Source organism: Aythya marila (genome assembly GCF_965140915.1).
Source record: "Aythya marila genome assembly, chromosome: 3".
Classification (NCBI taxonomy): domain Eukaryota; kingdom Metazoa; phylum Chordata; class Aves; order Anseriformes; family Anatidae; genus Aythya; species Aythya marila.
In genome coordinates, this window is record NC_139044.1 from 47,277,831 (window position 1) to 47,302,647 (window position 24,817).

Genomic DNA, 24,817 nt, shown 5'->3' on the forward strand with positions numbered 1-24,817 from the left:
GCTGCTAGAGAGACATTGCTGAACTGGTGTTTCTCTTCCATGACAAACACCTATTAAGCAGTCAGCATAAACTCTTCTTGTTACAGCCTCTGACATCACCCTCAGGGCAAGCGGACACAGAACAGCAATTGCTGAATTGCGTATGAAAATTATAGTTTTATTGTCTATACAACTGAAGGTTTAACTCTGATTCCTGCTCGAGTCAGCTCTGTTATAAAGAAGCAATTCTTTCACGGAACAAACAAGCACAGTACACCATTGTAATCAAAGGAACAGGCACTATTTATGTATTGGAAAGACTTGTTCACAATAGTGCTAACACTCTAATGCCCCAGAAGCCACTATTTTAGCAGCTGTAGAGAAAAAAAGCATGACTAACAAGATGCCACACAGAGTCAGACACAGTTTTTTTAGAACACAAATGGAATCATCCCATTTGATACAGATCAGTTTAATATGCACGACTGGTAAGTAGGGATCATGTATTTAATGTTTATATAAGCAGTTTCTCCACCGCAGCGTTCAAAGGCTTCCAGTGTCTCTTGAATCAGATCTCCGATATTTTCACGCTTCTGCTGGCTGTAGTCTATCCCATCGCCTGAATTAACTGATTAATAAAACAAAAAGAAAAATAATTATATTAAATTTGATGTTACGCTTTGAAATAATGACATAGAAGATTGGAATTGCTCCTCAGTCACCGTCCCTCTATTAGAAATTTTGCTCTGTGACACAAAACAGCTGAATTTGAAAACAGGATGTTTTTGTTTTTTCTGTAAGGCTCTGTCAGGCTCCCCGTTCATATGCCTTCAAAAGCTGCTCATGTATGCGTTGCTTTAGTATCTAAGTAAAAATCCAAAGAAAACACATGCTATTATAAGATATGGATAGACTCTCTGTTACACAGTTAATCTCTTAATACCATTACTACTTTATTTCATAACATTGCTTATTTAGGACAAAATTCTACTGCCAGATGCATAAATGCTTATCTACAAAATGTGACTTAAGCTAGACTTGCTATGCTTTGAAATCTTCAATAGGTATTGCTTTGGGATTGTTCCATGTTACACATCATATTCACAGGCTTATGTCATTTCTGGTTGAGGGGATGTCATTTGGCCTAAAAGAGATGTTTGGAGTATAACATGGCACTCATTCAATTTCTGCTCCCTGAAAAATGTGTAAAATTAAGCCAGTGTCAAAAGGACAAATTATTGCTGCCCCTGCACGCTGTAACATTCGCTCCTGCTTTCTCTAACATAGATTAGCAAGGGTGGCACACACTCACACACACAGAGCGTAATCATTCAAAACAAATCACAGTGTAAATAACTGTGAGAACACAAAATACACAAGTAGGAAATAAATCCACCTGCAACGATGCCAAGACATTTAAAAGAGGAAAATATGTTCAATTTTGTTTAAAAACAGTATACTGAAAACTGCCTTAATATGGATATATTTTAAGACATATCAAAAATAATTTGGTAAGAGCATATTGTATGCTGACCAGGTGCAGTGCATTGGCCAGGCGGAGCGGCTGTCGCACCGCCGTGGGGAGTCCACATGCAGTCAGTCAATGGTCTTGCTCCAGGCTGTGGTGGCAACGTGCCCATGTCACACATTTAACATCTCAGATAACGCTGCTTACTTATTACAGCCTCAGCCAGCCGGCTAAGGACATGTTTGTCATGACAACGCAACCAACTTTTTGTGTAGTGCCTGCCTTTCACATCAGAAATGCGGTGCCCACAAGGGGTGAGGGCAGGTTTTGCTCCCAGTGCTGCCTCCACAACACAAGTCCTGTGGGGTATAAACATAGAGCTGCACTCCACCCTTACGTCCTTTCCTTGATCTAAGCCCAAAGATCTGAATTTTAAGCCTGTGACCCTTTACCACTAAACCTGAAAAACCATGCTGATGAAGGAAAAGACAAACACTGAGGTAAAAATTGCCTTTTTCCTGAATATCCATGTTATATATTTGATTGCATTCCAAGTCGATTATGTATGTATCTTATTTTTTTTTTTTTTGAATGTTTACACAAACGCAGATGTGACATAAAAGAACTGGGCTTCAGAGTAGAAAGACATTAAATACTTTGTGATGATTACTCCTAAAGACACAGACAGTTTCCTATAAATTAACTATTTATTTCATGTGTGTGAGAAGCCAGGGTTGTGATATCAACATTGACTACAATGAATTGATTGTAATGTTAGAAATAATAGATTCTGAGAGTGCATAGAAAACAAGAGCTCTTAAATAAAATAGCTTATGGCTTTGGATTAGCTTATACAAAATATATTATGCAAAAAGTAAAGCACATTAAAATTGAGTGCAATTTAGACTAGACATGGTTTGCTCTTGCAGAAAACACCTGAGATCAACTGTGCCTCCTCACCTGTGTTGCATGTGTACTGCCAACACTCCCCAAAACACCTGGAGGTGTTTCTGATTTCACCAGTTTGAGCAAAGGAAACTCTGAACTTTGACCCAAGTCTTGGCAAATACGTAAAGGAATTACTGACTTTCCAACCATTTGTCTATTATCTGTAATTTTAAGCCTACACACATGCTCTGTTAATGAGCTTACACAGCGTTCATCATTCTTTCAAAGAAGAAGTAAAAAAATCTACTCTCTGGAAGTAATGGTGATACAATGCATAATGGAGAACTAAGCAAGTTTGGAGGCCAACAAGATGCGGTGATAATGCTGGTAGCAAAGGCATCTTCCAGAATCCCGTGTTGTAGTCTTTTTTATTAGAGCATAGTCTGTACAATAAATTATACCTTAGAAGCTTGATTAAAAGGTGCCCACAAGAATGAGGCAATGGTAAAGGAAATAGTCTGCAAGGGAAGACAATGTGTGATGTACAGACCTTCATTAACATCTTTTTCCTACAGACCATCTGTGCTACATGAAGGTTTGTATCCTCAAGACAGCCATAATTCACATTAAGGTCATGACACAAGTTACAACCAACAATACCAGAAAGGCTGTGTCAGCACTGAGGTCACCTGGTAAGTACCAAAATAGCTATCCCATGCAGTTAGAGGAATTAAAAAATCTTTCAGACAAAAAGATAATGATTAACCCAACAGGACAACATCCACTGAACGGATGAGTCAGAATGATCTGCTCAATGCACCTAAGGGTAAATATCTAGTCATAATAATGATGATTAGTTGGAAAAAATAGCTACTGAAGTGTAGCGATCTCGGCATGCCCTTCTCTGATTTGACTTCAATTCCAAGTTAGTTTGCATGAGGAGCCAACTTTGTCAGCCACAAAAATGTTGCATATGTAAAGTGTGAACGTGGATCTGATTCAAGCTCTTTATGAAGTTGTCCTTTGTGAGGGAGAATAAATCAACATGAAAATGCGAGAAAGCACATTTGTCATATCTTGGTCTCAAAGTGAAATGTCTGGCAAATTCATCATGCATCAAGAACTCTTTTCAGAGCAAATGTTGTTATTGCATTTAGAAGAAACTCACTGAAGCAGTGCTTGCAGATCTAGAGGATTACAATCAAGAAAATATCTTGTTTTCCCTTTCTGGATCAAAACGTTATTTCCCAGTCTCCTAAAGCCTGCACCAAGGGCTCCATGGCCCTGGAAAGCGAGGTGGAAGGCTCTGCACCTGTCAAGACCTGCGCTGGCTGATGAAACCAGCCAGCACACCAAGGCGAGCAGCGGCACTCCCTGCTCTGCCATAAGCACTCATGATGCCAGCCGCTGTAGCTGAGGAAACCCTGCTCAGACCTGCAGGGACTGAACTCAGCATTTGGCAGGGAACGGAGGAGGATTTGAGTTGTGCTATAAAACGTGGTTTGCATTTGAGTCTAGACATGCTTCTATTTGTGATTCAGGACATTAAAGAAAATCTAGTGTTATATGTATTGCATTTCATTTTTAAAAATTTACTATGGTAATACTACAAATTTAAAATTGTATTGCATTAAAGAAGGATAGGCAAGTTTTTCTCAAAGCATTAAGAGCTTCACAGGGCAGTTTTTAAGTCCTAGGGTGGACAAGAAAAGTAAATCAACTGTTAAAGCTCAGGCAGACCTATTCCTACCTCTAGACATTTGTTAGCACCTGAAAGTGGCCTAGACATTCTTTCAGATTATTAGATTTCACTTTGAGGCAGGCCAGATCTCAAATGGGGTTTCTCCCAGATAAGTCAAAGTACCTTTCTGTAAGTCACAGATTGTGCTCCTGATGGTGGCTCTGTTTCATGGAAAGCACAGATTCAAGCTGGAGTTTTCATTTATATACACCTATTGTATAGACATATTGAATACACCTATTGGTGTAGGAACGTTGTAGATCTTGGGATATTGGAATTTCCCCGGATGCTAAATATCTGAGGAATGCTTAGTGTTGGAGCACAGAAACATACTTAAAAGAGATTTCTGAAGACACTGGGAAGAAAGCCCCATGTCCCCAGGTTAAACTTTTTTTTTTTTTTTTTTGGTAATCAAATTGTAATTCAAAGGCCATTCCTTTATTCTGTAAAAAGTTATAAACGCATATATAACCACATAGAGATTTATTTTTTTCTTGGAGCAAGAGGGTTTATCTAACAACAAGAGGCAGAAATTTTTAAACTACTATTAGTTAACAAACAATAGAGAGATGGATATGTTTGGTTGGCTGCTGTTTTGTTGTTGTTTCTTTCTTTCTTTCCTTCTTTCTTTCTTGGATATAAATCCCTAAACCTACTTGGAAAGATAGGCATCATCTCTCCCTGTTTGAATATTGAGAAACAGACATACTGAAAGGTAAAGTGATTTGCTCCAAGTCATGGAAAATATTAGACACAAATCATGCATTTGCACTTTTTGTTATAGACGATGAATGTACTACTAATGGTGAAATTTAACTATGGCAAAAACCACTTTTGAACTGCTACCTCAGTTCATCGTAGTCAAACTAACAGGCCATTTCATCAATTAAAATGATTACATTAATCCAACATGCTAACCACTAACTGCATAAGACTTTTTATTCAAAAAAACAACAATGAAGGTATTGCAGTGTGCAGATGTATTACTCAGTATGGAATCATATTTCTACAAAAAAGCCTATCATAGAACAACATACAGTTAAGCAGTACAAACTAACATTAAAATATTTTGTGCCAAATTTCAGGACTTTATCCCTTCCAGGAGTTGGCATCAAAACATAAATGAAAGCTCACTGACATAATATACTGATTGGCATGTATGTGTGTCAGGGTTCACATCTCATAACTTCGCTGCTCAGGTAGAGTTCAGAGCTTAATAAATTTCTCAAAGTCCTCTTGTTAGGATTAGTTTCATTGCCATAAAAGATGTTGGCTTCCTGACCGGAGCGGAAAGTGAAAGCCCCTGATGAGTCAGTGCAGCAGGAGGCAGGACTCCTTTGCACCACTCCTGCCACTCTGACTCATAGTTCTGCTTTGAAATTGCCAGCTCCAGGAAGGATGGGGTAGCTTGGTCTCCTTGCTCATTTAATTGCAAGTCTGTGAAAAGTTACAGGATGCTGAGAAATGGAGGGTCACTGGCTAAGAAACAGAGGGTTCATTTTACTCAAGTAAAGGACGAGGCACACGGAGATTACGACTTTGAGTCATTACCAACACAGACATAAAATTCTGTCTTCCATTCCTGAAGGCTCACAGCAACATGGACACCAATTTTAGATGTTTCTTAGGACGTGTCTAGATTATGTGCACACAGAAGCACAAACTGGCCTCACACAGGCTCCAAATCTCAAAAACTGGAAAGAAGAGACAATAGAGTAATTTAGGTTGGAATAAACCTTGGAATCATCTGGTCCAAATGCCCTGCTCAGAGTCAGCACCATTTTCAAAGTTAGATCAGGTTGCTCAGGGTCAAATACCTGAAGTTGCTCAGTGCACAGTAATCCCAGAACCAGAAATGGTGCAGAGGTCCTTGAGCTGGCAGGGCTCTTCACCAGCCATTTAATATGTGATGAAGGGAAGTGTTCTTTAAATATTAAAACATATTTGGTGAAGATGGATTTTCTGAAGTTGCTTCACGGGGAGAATTGTTGTCTGTTTTGATACAAAGCAAAACCAAGCTTTTGGCATAGAAACAGACACTATCCTGCTTATATAACATTGTTTTTGGAAGCTTAATCATATACAGAAGAAAGAAGCACAGATTTGAATGAAAAACTAATAAAAATTTGTTAACACTCTTGATACTATGAAAATATCATTTGAAAAAGCAACAACAACACAACAAAAACATGTATCTTTCAAAACACATTAAAACATTAAAGCTGGAAGTAATAATAAACTTTAAGGAGGGCAAACCTTTGAATATGCACAAACGTGTTTTTTTTTTTTTTTTTTTTTTTTGACATTATCAGCATTTAGAGTTCTTTGTCTCTTGCTTTACTTGGCTCCTCATTCTATTTTTCATCACTAGTGCTGAATGTTTATCACTTCTCAGTGCTACAATACTGAAAGATTGCAGAAGAAAATTTCAATCCAAGGAGAAATCATGAACGCTTGGAATTAAGAATACTAATATAGAGAACTTTCTGCTCATCATAAGTTTTATAAAACAAAACCAAAAAACAACCAACAAAACACTTTATACATTTGATATAAATTTGCTGGGTATTGTCTGTCTAAATAAGATGCTTACAAGATTTTTAAAATTCTCATTAGAGGCATTGCATTTTAACATAAAATATAGATTCTTTCTACTGTTATCTTCCGTATGCAGCTAGCTTTTAGCTTATTTCATAAATTAGCATTTATTTTAGAATGCAAGTGTTATTACTGTAAATACTATTCAGAAAGTCAACAATTCAGTAAGTGGAGGAAGCACTCAGATTGGAAAGGAAACATTTGACTGACTTACAATATTTTACTAATGATGCAAGCCTACTGTAGATAGCTGTAACTACTTGTAAATTGCTGCAGTAAAAAAAAACAAAAAACAAAAAACAAAAAAAAAAAAAAACAAAAAACAAAAAACAAACACACACACACAAAAAAAAAAAAAAAAAACCACCATCAAAACCAATAAAAAAAGAATCCACCGAAAAACAACAACTGAAAATGAGCCAAGACAGCAGCTGTTATCACAGTTTTCCATTTCCAGGAAATGTTAGCAACATTAGATGTAATCCATTCTAAATCCAGATTTTTATTTTTTTTTTTAAGTTGAACTACAAAATATAGAAATCACAGATGATATTAGCAAATACTTTTGACGAATGAGGTAAAAAAAGAAGAAAAGATTATTGTACATTTTTCCTCACTAAGCATTTAAACTTCTCCAATTAATTTTGACTTTGAAGTTTGCCTATGTTTGTGCTAGTGATCAATATCAAACAAAGTAGTGTTAAATAATCTTAGATAAACAGCATGCACAACGGGGGAACTGAAACTGGAGTCTGAGATCTCTGTGGCCTTGGTACACTGTTTACCGTTGCAAAATTAGGCCACAAATCATGCTTAAAGTGCAACCAGAGTTGCACCACTTATGTGAATCTGATGTTCTTCCAATCATTTTGGACATATGTAAACTAGTACAAAGTAAATATTTTTTTAATGGAAAACACGTTTGGAGAGCAAAATTTGCATAGCTTTCCTGCTCTGATGTGAAATACATTTGCTTGCCACTCTAGCTCCTCATCCAACTATGGCACAATTAATACAAAAGAAATTAAAACTATGGAAACTAAGTGTGTTTATGTGTGTGTTTGTGTGTAATAAACATATATATATATATTAATTAAAAGTGACAAAGCTGAAAGTCCCCAAATGCTTTCATTTTAAAATGTATTGGCTATAACAGCCAATTTTTATCGAGTTCATTCATACTTAAAATCATGGTGCTTGACAACCTGTCCTCCTTCCCCTCTTCTTCCCCTCTTGGAATATTTTTATGTAGCCAAAATTATTTTGAGGGAAAGTATTCTTATTTTTTCTTTACAACAAAAAGCTCAGTAGTAATTTGTTACTCTGTGCTAATAAATCAATATTTTTGAATATCTGTAACATATTAATGGAATTTGCTGTATCTAAACATGCTACTCAAAACTGATATCATTTCAGGACCTCAATTGGTATAGCTGGCCCGTCAAAAATTTAGTTGTCAACTAAATGACCTCGATGACAGCTTTTGTAACCTTGTAATTGAATGGTGAGCCCTTTATTGCCACTGGAAAGCAACCATATAAAAATGGGTCACTATATTAAAAATTTCCCATCAGAATTATGGGAGCAAGTTGCTAGATATGCCTGAAGTTGCCAGTTTTGTAGTTTTCCTCTTCTCTAGTTAAGTGAAATAAGCAAGAACCCAAAGTCTATTGAGGATGTCTAAGCAGTGATTTGAGAAGGGACAAGGAGATGTAAGCTATGAATGACTGTGTAGATGTGTGAAGATTTCTTTCATTGCTGTGGGACAAAGGCAGAATTTATTCAGTTTAAAGGACAGATAGCTCTGCAACTGGAAAGTAGTGATCTGTCCTGAAACCAGACAGAGAAAGTAATATCACATTAACAGTAATCTGGTGACTGTTTCTTTCTGTGGTTTTCCAATTGGATCAATGCATATGACAAATAAAAAATAATGACCATCCCAAGACATGAATTTGCATATTTTAATGAACAACAGAAGGACATAAAATAAATTCTTATGAAAAACTAGTTGACAGCTATTTCTTTTTCATTAAGAAAAGCTTACATTTGAATTTATAAAGCTTTTCAAACAAACAGAAAAAAAAGTAATTTTTTGATACAACTACATTTTTTTTTTTTTTTTTTTTTATTCCTTGCCTATAAGAATGCAAAGAACGCAAGGTAGATAAAAGAGAAGGAAGATCCTGTCCCCTAGATGTGGTGTTTCTGCAGGTTCACAGCTTTTGACCCGTGAAAGCTGAAGCTTTTAGAAAGCAATACTGGAACTGCATATACATCATATACAGACTGATTTTTAATTCTCTCAAAAAATTGTCTTATGTTTTTCAAAATTTTCAATGCATTAACTGTGAAGAAAGATAAGTGAAGAGGGAGAACTATTTCATTAATGACTCTAACTGGAAAGCACTTGCCCTTCTTTACTTTACACGTGTAACCTTTTGTTGCCTGACCTGTAATTTAAAAGGGTGCCAGGTATGAAGAAAGCAAGAGGTCCAGCAGCATCCAGCACAATGAGCTGAATGCCTGAGATCTTCTTACATCATGGACAGATTTATAAGAAAAGCCATAATGCTTGGAGACATGAAGTGACATGCAAAAACAGCAAGTATCTAAAATCATAGGAAACTTACTCCTGTTGTACAGCAGTTCAGTCTTGTAAAGTGATGCTTAAGGAGACTGTATCCTGATATGCCAAGACACTTCTGTATCCTGGGGCACACAGTTAGGTGAGGACACACTACCACTATCATGGGCCTACAGCTGAACAGAAAGAAAACAGCAAACAGCTGTTCCAAACAATCTTTGCATCTTGTTGTGTCTTTTTGAATTATAAAATAGTAATCTGAAGAAGAGCAACTTGAGGAATGTGGGGTATGAAAGCTCTCCTGTATAGCTTGCTGCATTCTTCCCATCTTGTTCTGAGAAAAGCTTCTTTAGAAAATGTTATTTTAAATATTGGCACTTAGATATCTGCCTTCAAAGAACTCTTCAGCACTTTTTACTGATGTTAAATGACATCATTATCATTTGTTAATTTCTCTGGATCATATATTCCTCTAAACACGTGTTCTGAGATAAATCAATGACAGGAAGGTTGTTTGCTGGCATGCTGTGAAACTACATAACCTGTCTTGATAATTGCTAAAAGGCAACTATCACAGGTACAACTACTTATTGTCCAGCTTGCTATCAAAACGGCAGGGACTTGAATAGTGAAGCATGCTGATACTGTGAGTTCCCGAACTGCCTGACATTTTCATTCATCCAAGAACCACTTTGCTCAATTTCAAGAAAGTGAAGGAGCTGAACTGCAACAGCAGTTAACAGGAAAAAATGCCATTGATAACATCAATGGGTTTCTAGGAAGACAGAAGTTACTTACACATGTTTTATCCAGTAACCTGTCCCACTAGTAAGACCACCTACTAAGATTTGAGACAGATGCACTCTTGTAATAGACAGAAAGAAGTTTTTTTTTGCCCTTATGCAAATTCTATAAGATTACTCCCTTTACTATCAGTATGGAATCTACTTACTACACCATTTATGTAGTAGGTAGCAGAGTTTCCAGATTGTGTTTTTTAAAATGTAATCCTATTTTTTCCACAATGTAATTGCAGTGTAAAGTTATTAAAATACAAGCATTTTTATGATGCCTAAATAAAATTGTTCATAATAAAGAAAAAACTGCAAATAGCAGGTGTGTATAAAAACAATAAGATGGGAAATAGCTAGTGTTATTTTTTGAGATAAAATTATTATTCATATATATGACAATATTTTAAGAGGATTTTTAAAATATATAAGTATATGCATTTCTTTTACTAAGTTTTATTATTCTTGTTCATTATTTTAAGAAAATTGTGTTATTCCAATAAAACTTGTTAATGCAGAACCTTTTCCCCTTTCCATACAGTGTTTTTCTGAAAAAATAAAATGCAATTGTAAATCCTACCTACAGGAGAAAGAATTAAGACTGTTTTTCTGATTTACAGTGTCCATGATAAAAATTTACTGCTGACATGTATGAGTATATGAAAAAAAATATAATCTTCTATTTCTTACATTGCTTACACGTAAATAATTACAATTATCCATAAGCACATAATCTCTTAAGCCTATACTTGATTTACCACATTTACTGAAATAGACCTTGAAACTTGTCTATTCTGGGACTAGGCATGGAAGTAAAAATGGCTTTTCTGCGTGCAAACAGGATACATGACATGCTCAGCAAGGAAAGTTCCACCTCTCTTCACACTAGTAATACCTTTCCCATATCCGTATGGGTGCCTTTGTGTACAAAACATCCAGCTGCTAACAATGAAGCACTTCTAGCTCAGTTTGTGACACATTTTATAATACATTCACTTCACTACAGAAGCAGTGAATCTGACCGACAATAAGGATTGATAAAAAAATCTTTGGTGCTCAGCTGAATTAGTATTTTGCTCTCTAAACTGCTGCAAAAATCTAACATCTATAAGCTGATGGAGGTGTACTAGTCACAGTAAGTTCATCTCCCTTGCATTGGTTATTTGAGGGTTTACCCTGACATCTTGCTGTGCCAGAGCCTTACAGCCACAGATCACATATTTTGTAATTTGTTAATATCCAGCTAATCCTGACATAACAAGTAAAATACGACCACTTACATTCTCCAATATGTAGGTAAAGCATGCTACATTTTGCAATTGCAATCTTATTATTATTATTTTTTTTAACGCATCATTCACTCATCTGACAGCCCTTCTATCCCTGGTCCCAGACAAGCCTACATCTGTTCAGATTCAAAAGGAAAACAGCTCAGATACACACAAACACATGTCAGGACAGGGAGGAAGAGACAAACGAAGAAGTCAGTGATACGGCTGAATGCTCTTGGTCAACTCAGGCTAGCCTAGAGGATTCTAACAGCCAAGAAAACAGGTAAATAGCACTGCAGAGCACAATATGCTCTTATTGAGTATTTGCCAGCTTGCATTCTCATGTATTCCGATGAAGAACAAAAGCAAAAAGCTGTCAAGAAAAATCTTCCCTGGTTACTGAAATATGCTGTCTTGCACATGGATAATCTGAGAGTAGCACTCACATTATAACTAGCTTTAATGAAATGGCCATTGCTATGAAAGAAAGTCATGAGGTTTTTTGTTTTGTTTTAAGTAAATTTGGGACATGTTGAAAAGATAGCCTGGAATACAGCTTGACTAAGTGAGAGATACTTCATGAATAATATTATCTCACAGTTTTCCTGGAATGCTTATTGCTTTGTGGATAGGGTCATCCTTCAGAGGAAATAGAGAAGTAACATCTCACAAAATTCCTTTATCACCTTTCTCCAGCAGGTCACAGATGGCTGTTCCACATCCTACACTGCCTAATGCTAATGGTTGCAGTGAGTATAAAGGTCTGTGATGCAACTCTGCAGCTGCAGTGCTGAATTGGTACCCATGGAAGCTCTGGCTCAGGAATAACAGAAAATGCTGCTTCAGAAAAGTATTACCGAGCGTTTCTGGATAACAGCATCTAATGCAGAATGGTGACTTTTGAAGGAAAATATGGAATGTTATTTTAAGGGAAAGGAATAACCTATACTAGTCTATAAATTAATGTCAGCAACATTCTTGAGGAGTCATGAAGAAATTTCATCACTGAATGGTGATATCTGGAATGTGCTTCCTGAATTATTTGTCCTAGCACAGACAAAGTTTATCGGGAACTTGACTGATAAGTAAAATAGACAATTCGTGCCCCAAGGACAAGAATGTGAACATGGGAGGAGTACAAGACAAAGAAAAACAAAGGCTGAAAAAGGAGGAAAGGAAGCCAAGAACATTCATTTGGCTAATTAATTTTCTTAAGCATGCTCCAGAAAGGTTCCAATTTATATGAATAAGTACATTATGGATTAGCATAGTTATTCCATAGTGTAAGCTATTCCACAGTGCAATTTCATGTATATACTGATGATTACCAATCAGTATGTTATATCCAAGCCTGTTGATTTTCAACTGTAATTTAGTAGCAAGACAAGGTGAAAAGTTATATAGGCTTATCTGCACTTCTGTAGCAGGGATCCAATATCTTTGCTTTACAGTTCTGAGCAAGAATCTCACCTACTTATATGTATATTTGGGAAATGATTAGAAGTGAAGGCCAATCTTATTAATATAAGAATAGGGATCCTACAGAATGTGTGCTATCAACATAAGTATTCTCTGTTTTAAGATGGAGGAGGTGGACCAAAGCTGTTGATTAGTATATGAGAAGAGTGGTACCAGTAACCTGCAAGTGCTTAAGTACCTCTCTTTTTCTATTGTCTTCCTTACTTTTAATTACATGGATCAAAAATAGAATCATCCAGACATCTCTTGCTGGTTTGGTAATATCCTCATTATAGAGAAGCATAAGCTTTCCTCTCTGCTTAATATCAAAAAAGGCTGAAGAGTCAATAAGTCATTTTAGGCTTATTTGTTATCAGATCTAGCGCCTCAGCCATCTGCCTCAACAGCTCCCCAAACTGCTGATAGTTGTCTAGCAGTGAGACTATAACTACTGCGTCCAAATCCTCAGGAGTTGTTCAGAAAGGAAAGCTGGTATCAGTCTATTCACATACCTTCACCATTGTAATATATCCATATCTAGCAGCTCAGATGGGCATAAACAGGAGTTATGATTCTAGCTCTGTAGGGGAAGTGGTACTATAAGATAAGAACTCGGTTTTACAGGATAGGAACAATAATAGCACTCATAATTTTCAGCTAACTGACTTGATTTCACATACCCATTGAAGACAACCGTGAGAACAGAATTACTGTGAGGCAGAATTAGAAACATAGTGAGGGAGACAACATCATGGTATAAATTTCTTATAAACAGAATTGAAATTTCAGACCAAATCAAGTCTTTTGCAACACTTAGAATCTGTCACGTGAGCTCTGCAGGAGAATCCATAGGCTTGCACTAGACTTATCTGCATGAGGCAGGTGCTACATTCCCAAAAGAGTTCCCAAGTGAGTAAAAGGCTGAGCGTGGAGTCTCCCAGAGGCAGCCAGTGGGAAATGGCAAGTAGAACCAACTGTCTAAAATCGTGCTTTTCCCTCAAGACGCAGGATTTTGCATCCATCCTGGAGCTACAGCTCAGAACTTTTCCTTAAGATATCTATCTTCTTGATAGATATCCATTGCTTTTCCTTTTGGGTGACACTGACTACTTTCTTTAAAAGCAAGTTGTGTAGTGATACCTGTTTTCCACAAATGTGTGTTTGTTCAGAGTTACGCCCTTTTAGAATAATAATATAAGTTTTCTACATGTTCTACCAGCTGAAAGGTAGTATCAGCTAAGGCCCGTTCTGTTGCCTTGTATGTGCTGTGTGTATAAAACTGGTACATTAGCAAAAACCCAAGCACGTTTACTGCAATCCTTGCCTCACTGTCAATCTTTACACTTGCAATATGTAACAACTGAGTTGTGCCAATCTTTCTCTCACTATGGGCACGCTGTTGGATCTCTCCCCTCTACCCAGATGCTTACTTTGTTAGAAATTCTACCACTTCTCCAGTCTGACTGAAACAAGACAATAGGTTAGAATATTACAGGAGTTGAGGAGGGCAAAGAGTTACAGCAAAGATATATTGTGGCCCCATAACCCTTGTATTCTTAGGAAGGCAGGTAAAGAAAAATGGGTGAGGGCAGTAATGGCTGCCTTAATTTTTATTTTATGAACATGTAGTGGTGAAGGACCCCTCCAGGAAGCTGGAAACACATACTGCATTGTTCACCTCCCGTGGTTTCAAATCTGAACCTTTCACAATCCAGGAGATTTCACCTAATTATCAAACTAGTTACTCAGAGAGAGTCTCTTTTGACCTTTACGCATATGAGTTAGCAATAAAGAAGCTGTAAGACAGACCTTTTGTTAGATCATGAACTCGTGCCAACGTTTTCGAACAGAGACTCCCAAAGTTTAGCACCTGAATCCAATTTTAGGCAGCTACCTGAGCAGGCTGATCCTGAGCCCTTACCAGTTCCCATATGAAGGCTGCAGTGAAACAGAACATCTGTACATGAGGCTAGTTACTTAAATACAGATTTACATGAATACAGCTACAGTGCCAAGTTTTAAGTGTTTTGACTTGAACTAACTTCCTAACAGATGGTTATTCTGCATCTATCTTCATTTATTTATGGCTGTTTATGTTTGCACAGAAGTAATAACTGATCTAAAAGTGATACAAGCTTATTCCTTTTCTTTTTATAAATTTATATTGCAATAACACTTAAAGATATGATTATAATGTGCAATCTAAAGAAATTACATAAGTATGTTCTCTCTGTATCATACTCATAGAAGAGTATATATTTAATATATTTAAGAAATATTTAAGAAAAAAATGCTACAACTATAATGCAAAGTGAACAAAGATAAATTAGCATCATCTAATTTGTAACATTGCTCAAGCTTAAGCTATATATTAAAAACAACAAAAAGAAAAACAAGAACAACAACAACAAAACAGACAAAAACAATCTTTAAAAAAAACTCTGAAAAAAAAAATAAAGAGAAAATACATAAGTATATATATCAGAAGCTTCAGAAAATGAATTCAACAAAATTCATCCAACATTTCTCAGTAACATAAATCCAATGTGATATAAAATGGTGTCACGAGTAGATATGTGTCCGATTCAGGAAACCATCATGTAAGCGTATGAGTGATTACAAAATCAGGAGTAAAGTGTGCTTATTTATATCAAAACATTTCATAACTAAAGAAGAAGCAAGCAACCCAGGCATCTAAAAAGTATTAAGAAATAAAGGGCCTGATACTGCTTTCAGCTCTATTCATACCTCACCATGTAAATCGATGAGTTTCAGAACTATAAATGAGCAAGTTAGCATCTGTCTGTTCACCACACTGATCAATTAGCTTATTGCAATACGAAAAGTACTAACCACATTTTTATCTCTCAGTTTTTTTTCACAGTACCCAAAGTGCAAGAAAATCACAGCCATTCATTATTCTTCTAACTGCAAAAGGCATATGTGACCATCAGACTTTGGCAATGAATACCATGAGAAAGAAAACTTTTCAGCTTTGAAACTGAAAAGTTATATGTAAGTTATAATATCCAAGGAAAACAAACTTTGCAGTGTTCATTTCCTTACGTTATCGCAACATGCATTTTTAATGCATGGCTTTAACTACAACCACCTGAAGAAGATTCAGAAGATCTTTACCATTGCCACCACTTAGTATACACCTATATGTGCACTGAAACACCACTTCATTTGCACTGAGAGATCAGACCTAGAAGGAAAGACAAGGAAATGTCCCACTGAATAAATTTCCCACTGAACAATAATGATTGTTTGTTTCCGTAAGCCAAATAATTTTTTCAGGAAAGATTAACTCAAAAAATTATTGATGTAGAACAATTTTCATCGCATCAGCTGCAGAATTCCACTGGGGAAAACAGAAAGGAGAAACCCTCAGGCCACATTTTGTATGACCTAATTCTTTCAAGGGTACGTTTCTGCAAATTTTTAGGAAGTGACAATGCAAATGAACTATAGTTCCCACTGTGATATTTTCATGGAATCTCTGCATGACCTCCAAACAGCATACTTTGCACCAAGACAAGTACATAGCTGTGTTGTATAGTTTAATTACTTTGGGATGTAAGTGAGCAGAAAAACAATGATCACACATTCAGCAGAAGCTACACTTCTATAAATTTCTGGTATTCTAGTAGTGAGATTCTCAATTTCCAGTCTATACACTGCTACCAGTTAATGATTAGTCTACTACTGTTTTGGTGAAATTGCACTCCAGTCAAGGGAAATGAAGTAAAAAAAAAAAAAGAGGAATAAAACAAACAAAAATTGTTTAATTAGTTTAATTAGAGCATCAGCCGGACTCAGCTGTGATGAGGTCATCTTTCTATTAAATTCAATGCACTGAATTCACTAAGAGCAAGATCAAACTCTATGATTTTATTTTCATGGGTGAAGTTTAATAGAAATGTGGATTAACTTTTTCATCACATTGTTAAATTGTTTTATATTAACATAAACCAGAATACAAACATTCTTCTCTCTGAGAGTATTTCTAGTCCATTTACTTTCAGTAGGTGTAGTGCCATGCACTTTATTTTGAGGGAAACTATGTTTCTGTAAGAAAGAAAAATAGTCACTCTTTTGACTTTATCAGCATTTCATTCTAATAGCTTTCAATGTCAGACAACAGTTTCTTACTTATAAGATTTTAAATCATGCTGGCTTGTTTCTAAATGAGTAATTGCAGTTCATATGAGTGTGCAACTTACGTTTTTAATTTAACAACTGAAGAGCACATTTTAGCTATAGTTGATAAAAACATGATAATTAAGAATGATGCTTTAAGAATGTCACAGGATTTTATCTCAAATATATGTGCATAACCTGATATTAAGCTCTGTATTTCTCCTGTAGAACATTTAACTATCATTATATTTCATGTTTGACTCCCCTCACTACCCCTTCTCACTCCCTCTACCCTCAGTTATTAATGGGCATTCACAACAGCTTTACTAGCTATATATATTGCAATGTTTCTGGGTTCCTGACAAATGAGCTCACACTTGGTACAAAAAGCATTGATAAAACCTGAGTGCCCATAAACATATATTCCACTGAAATATTACGTATGAAGCTTTTCATCCCTACACCTATTATTTAATAAAGAAAGGTCAAAAATAATTTAGAAAAGGCAGAATAGCATTTTAAATGAAAAAGGTCAGATGCAGATAATACACATTTTTCACTTTAAATTGTACACAAAGTTTATTTGCAGACCTTTGAAGTGGATGGGAAACTTGAGTGTTTACTCAGCTGGAACTTTAGGTATTTCATATATAAGGCATATGTTCCTGTAAACAGTCTAAATTGACTACTACAAGCATAGTGGGATGTTGTATGCACATCTCTAATGTTCCATAAAACAGATCAAAAATGTAATCTGGGCATCAATTGTTTAATGCTTCACAGTGACTATTCACCAGTAGGTACATTGATAAAATTTTGTATTTAATTTTCTAAGAGAACCATAACCTCTTATTCTTTAATCAGTCCATGAATACAAGGAAATATATAGGGAATACATATACTGTCTCTATATTTTTTTCCTTTTAATTCTGGATTTCCTCAAAAATTATTTTCATAATCATCCTTAATGTACACTTCTATAGTCAGGAATATTTTCATTGAAGAAAAACTGTTAAAGTCCACGATCTCGGCTGTCAATAGCTCCATCATGCCATTTCTTCATCTCTAATGTGTGTAACATTCTCAGCTTTCATGTTTCCCAGTGTCTCACAGAAATCAGCTCTTAGGACAGAGCAGTTGTGCAAATTCAGATTTCATCAAGATAGAAAATGATACAAGTGAGAAGAGAATATTCTGTTGAATTTTGCTAAAGCTATCACTTTACTCTACCCAGCCTATCACTTTACTCTGACATATTCTCATGCTAACCAGACCATCAAAGAAAACCATTTGTATTACTTGGCATTGTAGAGTGACTGAATAGCTTAAAATTTTGTAAAAGGCCTTTTTCCACCTGAGTGACTAGAAGGCTGTATCCAAGCCTTCTGTATAATGATTAGGCCCTGGCTTGCTCATTGAAAACTGTTGGAATGAATTACTGAAATTCATATTACTTTGATACAAGTACAACAAACTTTGATTATTGGTATCCTTTAAAATTGGTAAGCCAAAGGTGTGGTGTCCATCCTAAATGTCAAAATCCTTTAAGAAATGTTTTACCCACATCTTTCAGAGTATATTTCTCCACGAGGAGACTGTCATCCTCAGTTGCTCTCTTTTGCATTAATCATGATCTATCAATCTGAAAAACAAAGCTCATGGGAGCAGAATATAGGGTAATTCAATAAACAGAACAAAAGATTTCAGATTCCCTGTCAGAGGATATTAGATTGACCACAGCTCTCTGAGCTTTCTGAACAAAGCTGAAAATTCACTTCAAATTAGTATCCTCATAGCCACTATACAAAGCAGCTATGAAGAAGAAAATAGGACATGGATCAGGGTGGAAAAGGTGAGAGGTTAAGTGTAAATTAGATTGCTGAGTTATTGTGATTCTAATTAGTTTTTGGAAACTACTCAAATCCTATGATAGGTAACATTAAAATATTTATATGAGAAGGTGAGAAATACTTTGCTCTGCAGAAGTATTTAATGCTGGGAAATGTTTTAACAGAAAACAATATCGCATTTTTAAAAAATTTTACATTTAAATAATTATGTTAAGTAATAAATGTTTTGTGGCTGTTATTATAATCACAATTGATTGTTTAGTTGCAATAGTTTCTAGAAAGGAAAATGGTTTAAAAGTTAAGAAAATGTACTATTTAAAATGTGTGTGTATAGTACCTTGCATTTGTAATAAGATATGGATCATAACTGTGTAATTGACTGGCATTCAATTAAAAAGCTTGAAATTAGAGATGGCTGTGTATTGAACTGTTGCATTTTAGTGCACTTCTGCTGGCAATTCAACAGATCACTCTTGAACTGTATCATCAAGGGTGTAGAATTGTAAGTTGAAGAGCAGAATCTCTAATCAACATGCTTATCTGTCCTTCAGAGCTGTTATCTTGGGCAATGCACATTTTGTCTCCATCTTTTGAACTAAGCAGAGCATTAGAAAATATTAGAACAAAATTAGAAAAAAAAGGAAAAAACACTTTTTTTTTTTTTTTTTTTTTCAGAAAGTTGAATTACAACCAGCATAAGATAACTTATTTGGACTGATAAGCATTTAATATGAGCTGAAGATGTGGTCAATTCTATTTCTGTTAATTAAAAGAAAGGAAGAGTTTTTTTTTTTTTTTTTTTTAAAGATTAATTAATTCATTATTTTCTGAAACAAAAACAAAAATCATGTTACCATCTTAAAAGCATCTAGCAAAGCATATTTGGAATATTTGGGTCCCTTAAAAATAATTTATGATGTGGCATTAAAAGTTCAATAGATGTTTATTGACCTAGCAGGAAATATATGTTATTTGAATCTTAAAATTGCTTGCACATAGTGTGCAGTTTGGTTTCAGGAAGAAGAATAAGAGTTATGATTTTTAAGATTGCGGGGAAAACAAACAAACAAAAAATCAACTTCTTAAGCCTCTAGGTCTTGACCTGAACAAGTGTTGTGGGAAAGAGCCCACTATTCGATATTATGAGCCTTCAGTGCTGGGGATCATTCTGTGGAGCCGTTTCATTAGACCTGATTCACCACAGCCCATGTGAACAAGGAAATGGAAAGGCTGTAGTCTTCAGGGATGTCTATAAATAATAAAAAGATGAATCCACTTTTGTTCAGGAAACTGAAGTAAATGACTAAGGAAGAGATGTTTCCTAGTCCTGTATCTAAGGTCAAATTCACTTCATGAATATATGTATGTCTCCTATTCTAATTAATGTAGGTGCCAATAGGTCTGCAAACAGTATCTAAGATAAGGCAGCTACTATTCTGAGCAACAATAACAAGAGCATAATGTAATGCTAAATATCTGGTAAATTGACCTCAGTGGCATTTATAAATTTGGATCTAAATACAAAATGCAGCTTTTTGAATGTTAAATCACCATTAGTGATTTAGATACTCCACCTATATGTTATCATCATCCTTTTGCATAATTTTAACAGAATTTACTAGTTATACTATATCTTACCGATTACAATACAAAAATAACCTGTGGTTTATTTTTCAGAGAAATATGTATTTTCTTAGCAAAGAAGAATGACTGTTCCAAATTATTCTACTGTTCAGAAAATGTTATCAACTATGGCATGTACTTTAAATGTTCCTGAAGGATTGGATGATATTTTTTAATATGCTTCCCATCATCGATTTATATTGAACAATTAAACTTGTTAAACACTTTGTCTCTCTGTGAGTGAGGAAATGAAAAGCACCCTGTCATCATGCTTGTTAGATGTAATTGAATTTAGCACGTGTGCTAGAAATGAAAACTTTCTTTTTCTAAATTTGTAGATCATAAGTTACATTAACTAGAGCCTAACTGCCACATAACATTTGGATTTTGTACCACTACATCTTAATAACTTCTACTTCCAATTTCACAATTATAGCATATCCTCCAACATTTGAATATATTATTGTAATGAATGCTCATTTAAACATATTACTTCATATCTTCCATATTTCTGAATCTCAAGATTGATTAGAATATCTATTTGAACAAATAGAAAGTTTTGTTGGCCCCAAACAACCAACCAAATAAAAACATAGAAAAGATGAAAAAACATAAACCCATGTATAAGACAGTGAACAGCTGCCTACCTCACTTCTAAAACAGGCTCCAATAAAGCCCCAAATCTCTCTGTGATGCTTTCTGATAAATACATTGACTATCATTCTAATGCTTCACTTACAAATAGGACAATATTTGTAATGTAATCTTCCTTTAGAGGAGAACATCTCTTCCAGATGTGTAGTTAATAGTTAGTATACTCTAATACTTATGTCAATGTTTTCTTACTTTACGGCTTGCTAGTTACAGCAATTTAGGATTTTTTTTCCATTTATATGGCTACTAGCATGTACATAAGCTGTTCAGTGAGCTACATGACATTGGAAATATAGTTCACCATGTGCTTTCAAATCACAAACTTGTAATCAACATTTAATATAACAAAAGTGTGCCTGGATATAGGGCATGGAGTCAGTCATTTAGGATTTTTGGAGGCTTTAATATTTAGAATCTAATTAGCTGGGCTGTAAATCTTGATCATCGCACTTATTAACTCTTACAGTCTGTGGTAATATTAATAACAGGATTCTTCCAATTCTGTAATGCTTCTGTTGGCAATCACATAAAAATAAACAAGGTTCTCAACAAACAAACAAACTCCTCCAAACAAGAAGTCAAATAAGGTACAGGATCTTCTCTAAAATCAGTCATCCCAAGAAAAGAATAATCTTTAAGCATTCTTCTCTTTCCACACAAGCTCTGGAGGTTAATAAAGCACATAATATTGAGTCAGTAGCAAGATTGCTCAACTAACCCTGAAGTTTTCCGAAAGACACAAGATAAAGATCATCTAAGCTTATTCTGCAACCACAGTCACCCACATGATAGAATCAGTGGCCTGTACAAAAGCTAAATCAGCTTCTGGATGAAGGAAGATCACGTTTCAACAATATTTTCAGGTAACATTTAGACCTAAATTGGTACAAAGACAAAGAGGAGAAATACAGGGACCATGGCAAGCTGACACACTAACCAGCTTTGCACCTTGCAGCAGATGAGAGTTAGAAGTCAAAGCAGAAATGAAATGTTTTTCTGATCTCATTCTTGTCCATTTGTTCACTACAAAAAAAATCACCATTTAATTTTCCTTTATTAATTGTTATTGAGCAGCTGTATTCAGATACTCTGGAACTATACTAAAAGTGCATAAGGTGTGAAAACTGCAAAATCCTTGTAGAAAGGTGAGGTTTCATGATTCTTTTATGTTTATCCTTTTTCTGTGGTAAATGGCTTTATTTTTTTAAGAACTGAAATCACATACAAAACAAGAAATTTAAATAATAAAGGCAAACAAACAGTTCCTCCTTCCCCTCAAATAACAGTAAAATGAATGAGTATAAAGAAGACTGGAAGGAAACGGTGTGTAACAGGTCTGAAAGTTTTCAGAGAGAGAATATTATATACATTTAAGAGAAAACAAACAAAGAAACACAGATTTCATTTAAACACAACTGATTTAAATGTCAGCTAATTGAGATTATTATATAATGACATTTCTTGAAATCTCTTCTTTAGCTGTTTGCAGTGCCCTTCTGTCACTATCAACTTCACTCTCACTTTGTTTCTTGCAGGAAACCAGTAAACCCAGGTTTATGCATTTAGACTCATGGATATGGGATGATAGGAACAACATTTTTAATGTCTTATTTTGATGTCTGATTTGCAGATTGCAAATGCATTAGTTTCTGACAACAATGATTCAGTTTTGAGAATTAATCTTGTCCATAGGAAGAACCTGAATTGTACAAGGCACAAATTTGTAGTCTAGAAAAAAATAAATCACTCCCTGAGGCTTCTTCCCATAAAAAGGCTAAACAAATGTAAAACAAGGTAGGTAAAACAAGCGGTTAATTTCTGGGGACAACATAAATTCTATGTTTTCCCCTTAGGGTATACTTGCACATAGTTTATCATTCAATTCCTGCTGTCTTTCTGTTCAGGACAGAAATAACAGAGCAAAATGCAAAGAATTTGGTCAGTCCAGAATATTAGTGTGTCATAAGAAAGGCTCCTCTGTTGGCTTTTCTGATCCATTCTCAATCTGCTAATCTCTCTGGAACTTTAATTAAATTCCTTCCTACTTTTCTGTCACTGCTGGAAAATCTGCTACCAAAACCTCAGGAATATGGTACCACATTGAAAATAAAATGTACATGGTTTTAATACTCTTCTTCATTCAGGATCATGCATGGTAGTTTTTGTATGCTTATTTTCTGTCATATACAAATACACATGATTATTCATAGTGGAGTCTGAAATGGTGAATGGCATGAAATGGAATGAAATTATATGAATAAGATGAGGTTCGTTCTGTATGGCAATTTCTTCCACAGGCAGCAACGCTGCGCTCAGTTATCACGCATGGGTAACGTGCCACATTCTTCTCATGCCACAGCATTGCATTCCTTACTGGCCTGGATTGTAATCTGATTTGCAATCTGACTAGGCCACAACGAACATGACTTGAAGGATAGCTCAGCAGTAAAGTTACATGATCCTTGCTGAGGAATAAAACCTCTGGGAGATATCTGGTTAGGATAATTGATTATGCAAGAATCTTTTGGATCAACTATGTCACCAGTCTCCTGACTAACAGAAACATAAGCATTAAAGGTTACTTATTGTCTTATTTTCTTCTTGTGCTATGAGGTGTCTGAAACATTTTTATATTACCTGGAAGATCCACATTAACATAATTAAAAAACCTTAGAAACTACTGTAGCTCCAAATCTTGGATTCATCCCCGATTTAAACAAGGGAAATGCAAATCTAAGCAGTCCTTCCCATTCTTTGAAGAAATTCAGATTCAGATTCTGCTTATTGCTCATGCTTGGAGATACATAGGGAAATGAGAAAGATATTTTTGCATTAGCAGAGTTAAATTAAATCTAAACTTAAAATTTAAACATCAAATTGTTTCTTGAATTGAAAAGAAGTATTAAAGATGATCATAAAACCAACAATAAGTTAGAAAACACTTTGGTGCTTCTGTCTGGTACTAGAAAGTTTTGCTTCTTGGAAGATATTCTTTTAAACAGATTTATGTTTTTACTAGTAAGGAGAGACCCAAGTCTGACTTCACATACTTTACAAAACAAGTGATTCTACTGAGTTAGATGTAACATAATCTACAAATAATTATTTAGGTAATTACATATGTTAATTTTGTACAAATCAGTACTTTAACCTAAGGCTAATAAATCACAGAATTTCATTTAAACCAAAAGAACATAAAGTTGAAAAGTATCAGTTTTTCAATAATGAAGTTTGCACACACAGTGATGTGTGAATCAATTTTCATAGTCCTTCAATGTTCTTCTGACAAGTGAAAATATGATTTAAAATTCACAATAAACTTCACACAAAACTTACATGAAAACTAAGGAACAGAAAAGAGGAATTTATCTCACAGTCCTTTTGAGTCCTCACTTTTGTGTTCACAACTTAGAGATTTTCATATGGACTTCTGCAAAAGTTCAGAAATTAGCTGATTTTGGAAACCCAGGCACAGATATTCTATGTAGAGTTAGATTGTGTCTACATTTTAAATATTCATAGCATCTTCAGCACATTACTCTATGAAATGATTCATTACTTTTCTGATACTGAGTCAAGGGAACAGGTTGTTTCACATTTAGAGAATATGTTCTGTAAATAAAGGAAATGTAAGGAAAGCTGAACATACAAAATAAACATAGTACTTAAAATTCTGGTGTAAAAATTACAGTTTGGAGTCCTTTATAAGAATTATTTCTGGGGGATGCTTGATTTGTAATTAAAGTTCAGAAAGTCTCTATGATCA

General features: G+C 35.1%; 1 protein-coding gene across 1 annotated transcript in view; it reads right to left on the reverse strand.

The window, feature by feature from the left end:
• Positions 1–225: 225 nt before the first annotated feature.
• The window catches only part of PACRG (parkin coregulated), a 214,182-nt gene continuing 189,590 nt past the window's right edge, over positions 226–24,817 (reverse strand). The window contains exon 6 of the mRNA XM_082756484.1: positions 226–607. Within this exon, the coding sequence (XP_082612610.1) occupies positions 447–607 (161 nt within the window). The 3' untranslated portion in view covers positions 226–446. The remainder of the gene's footprint in view (positions 608–24,817) is intronic.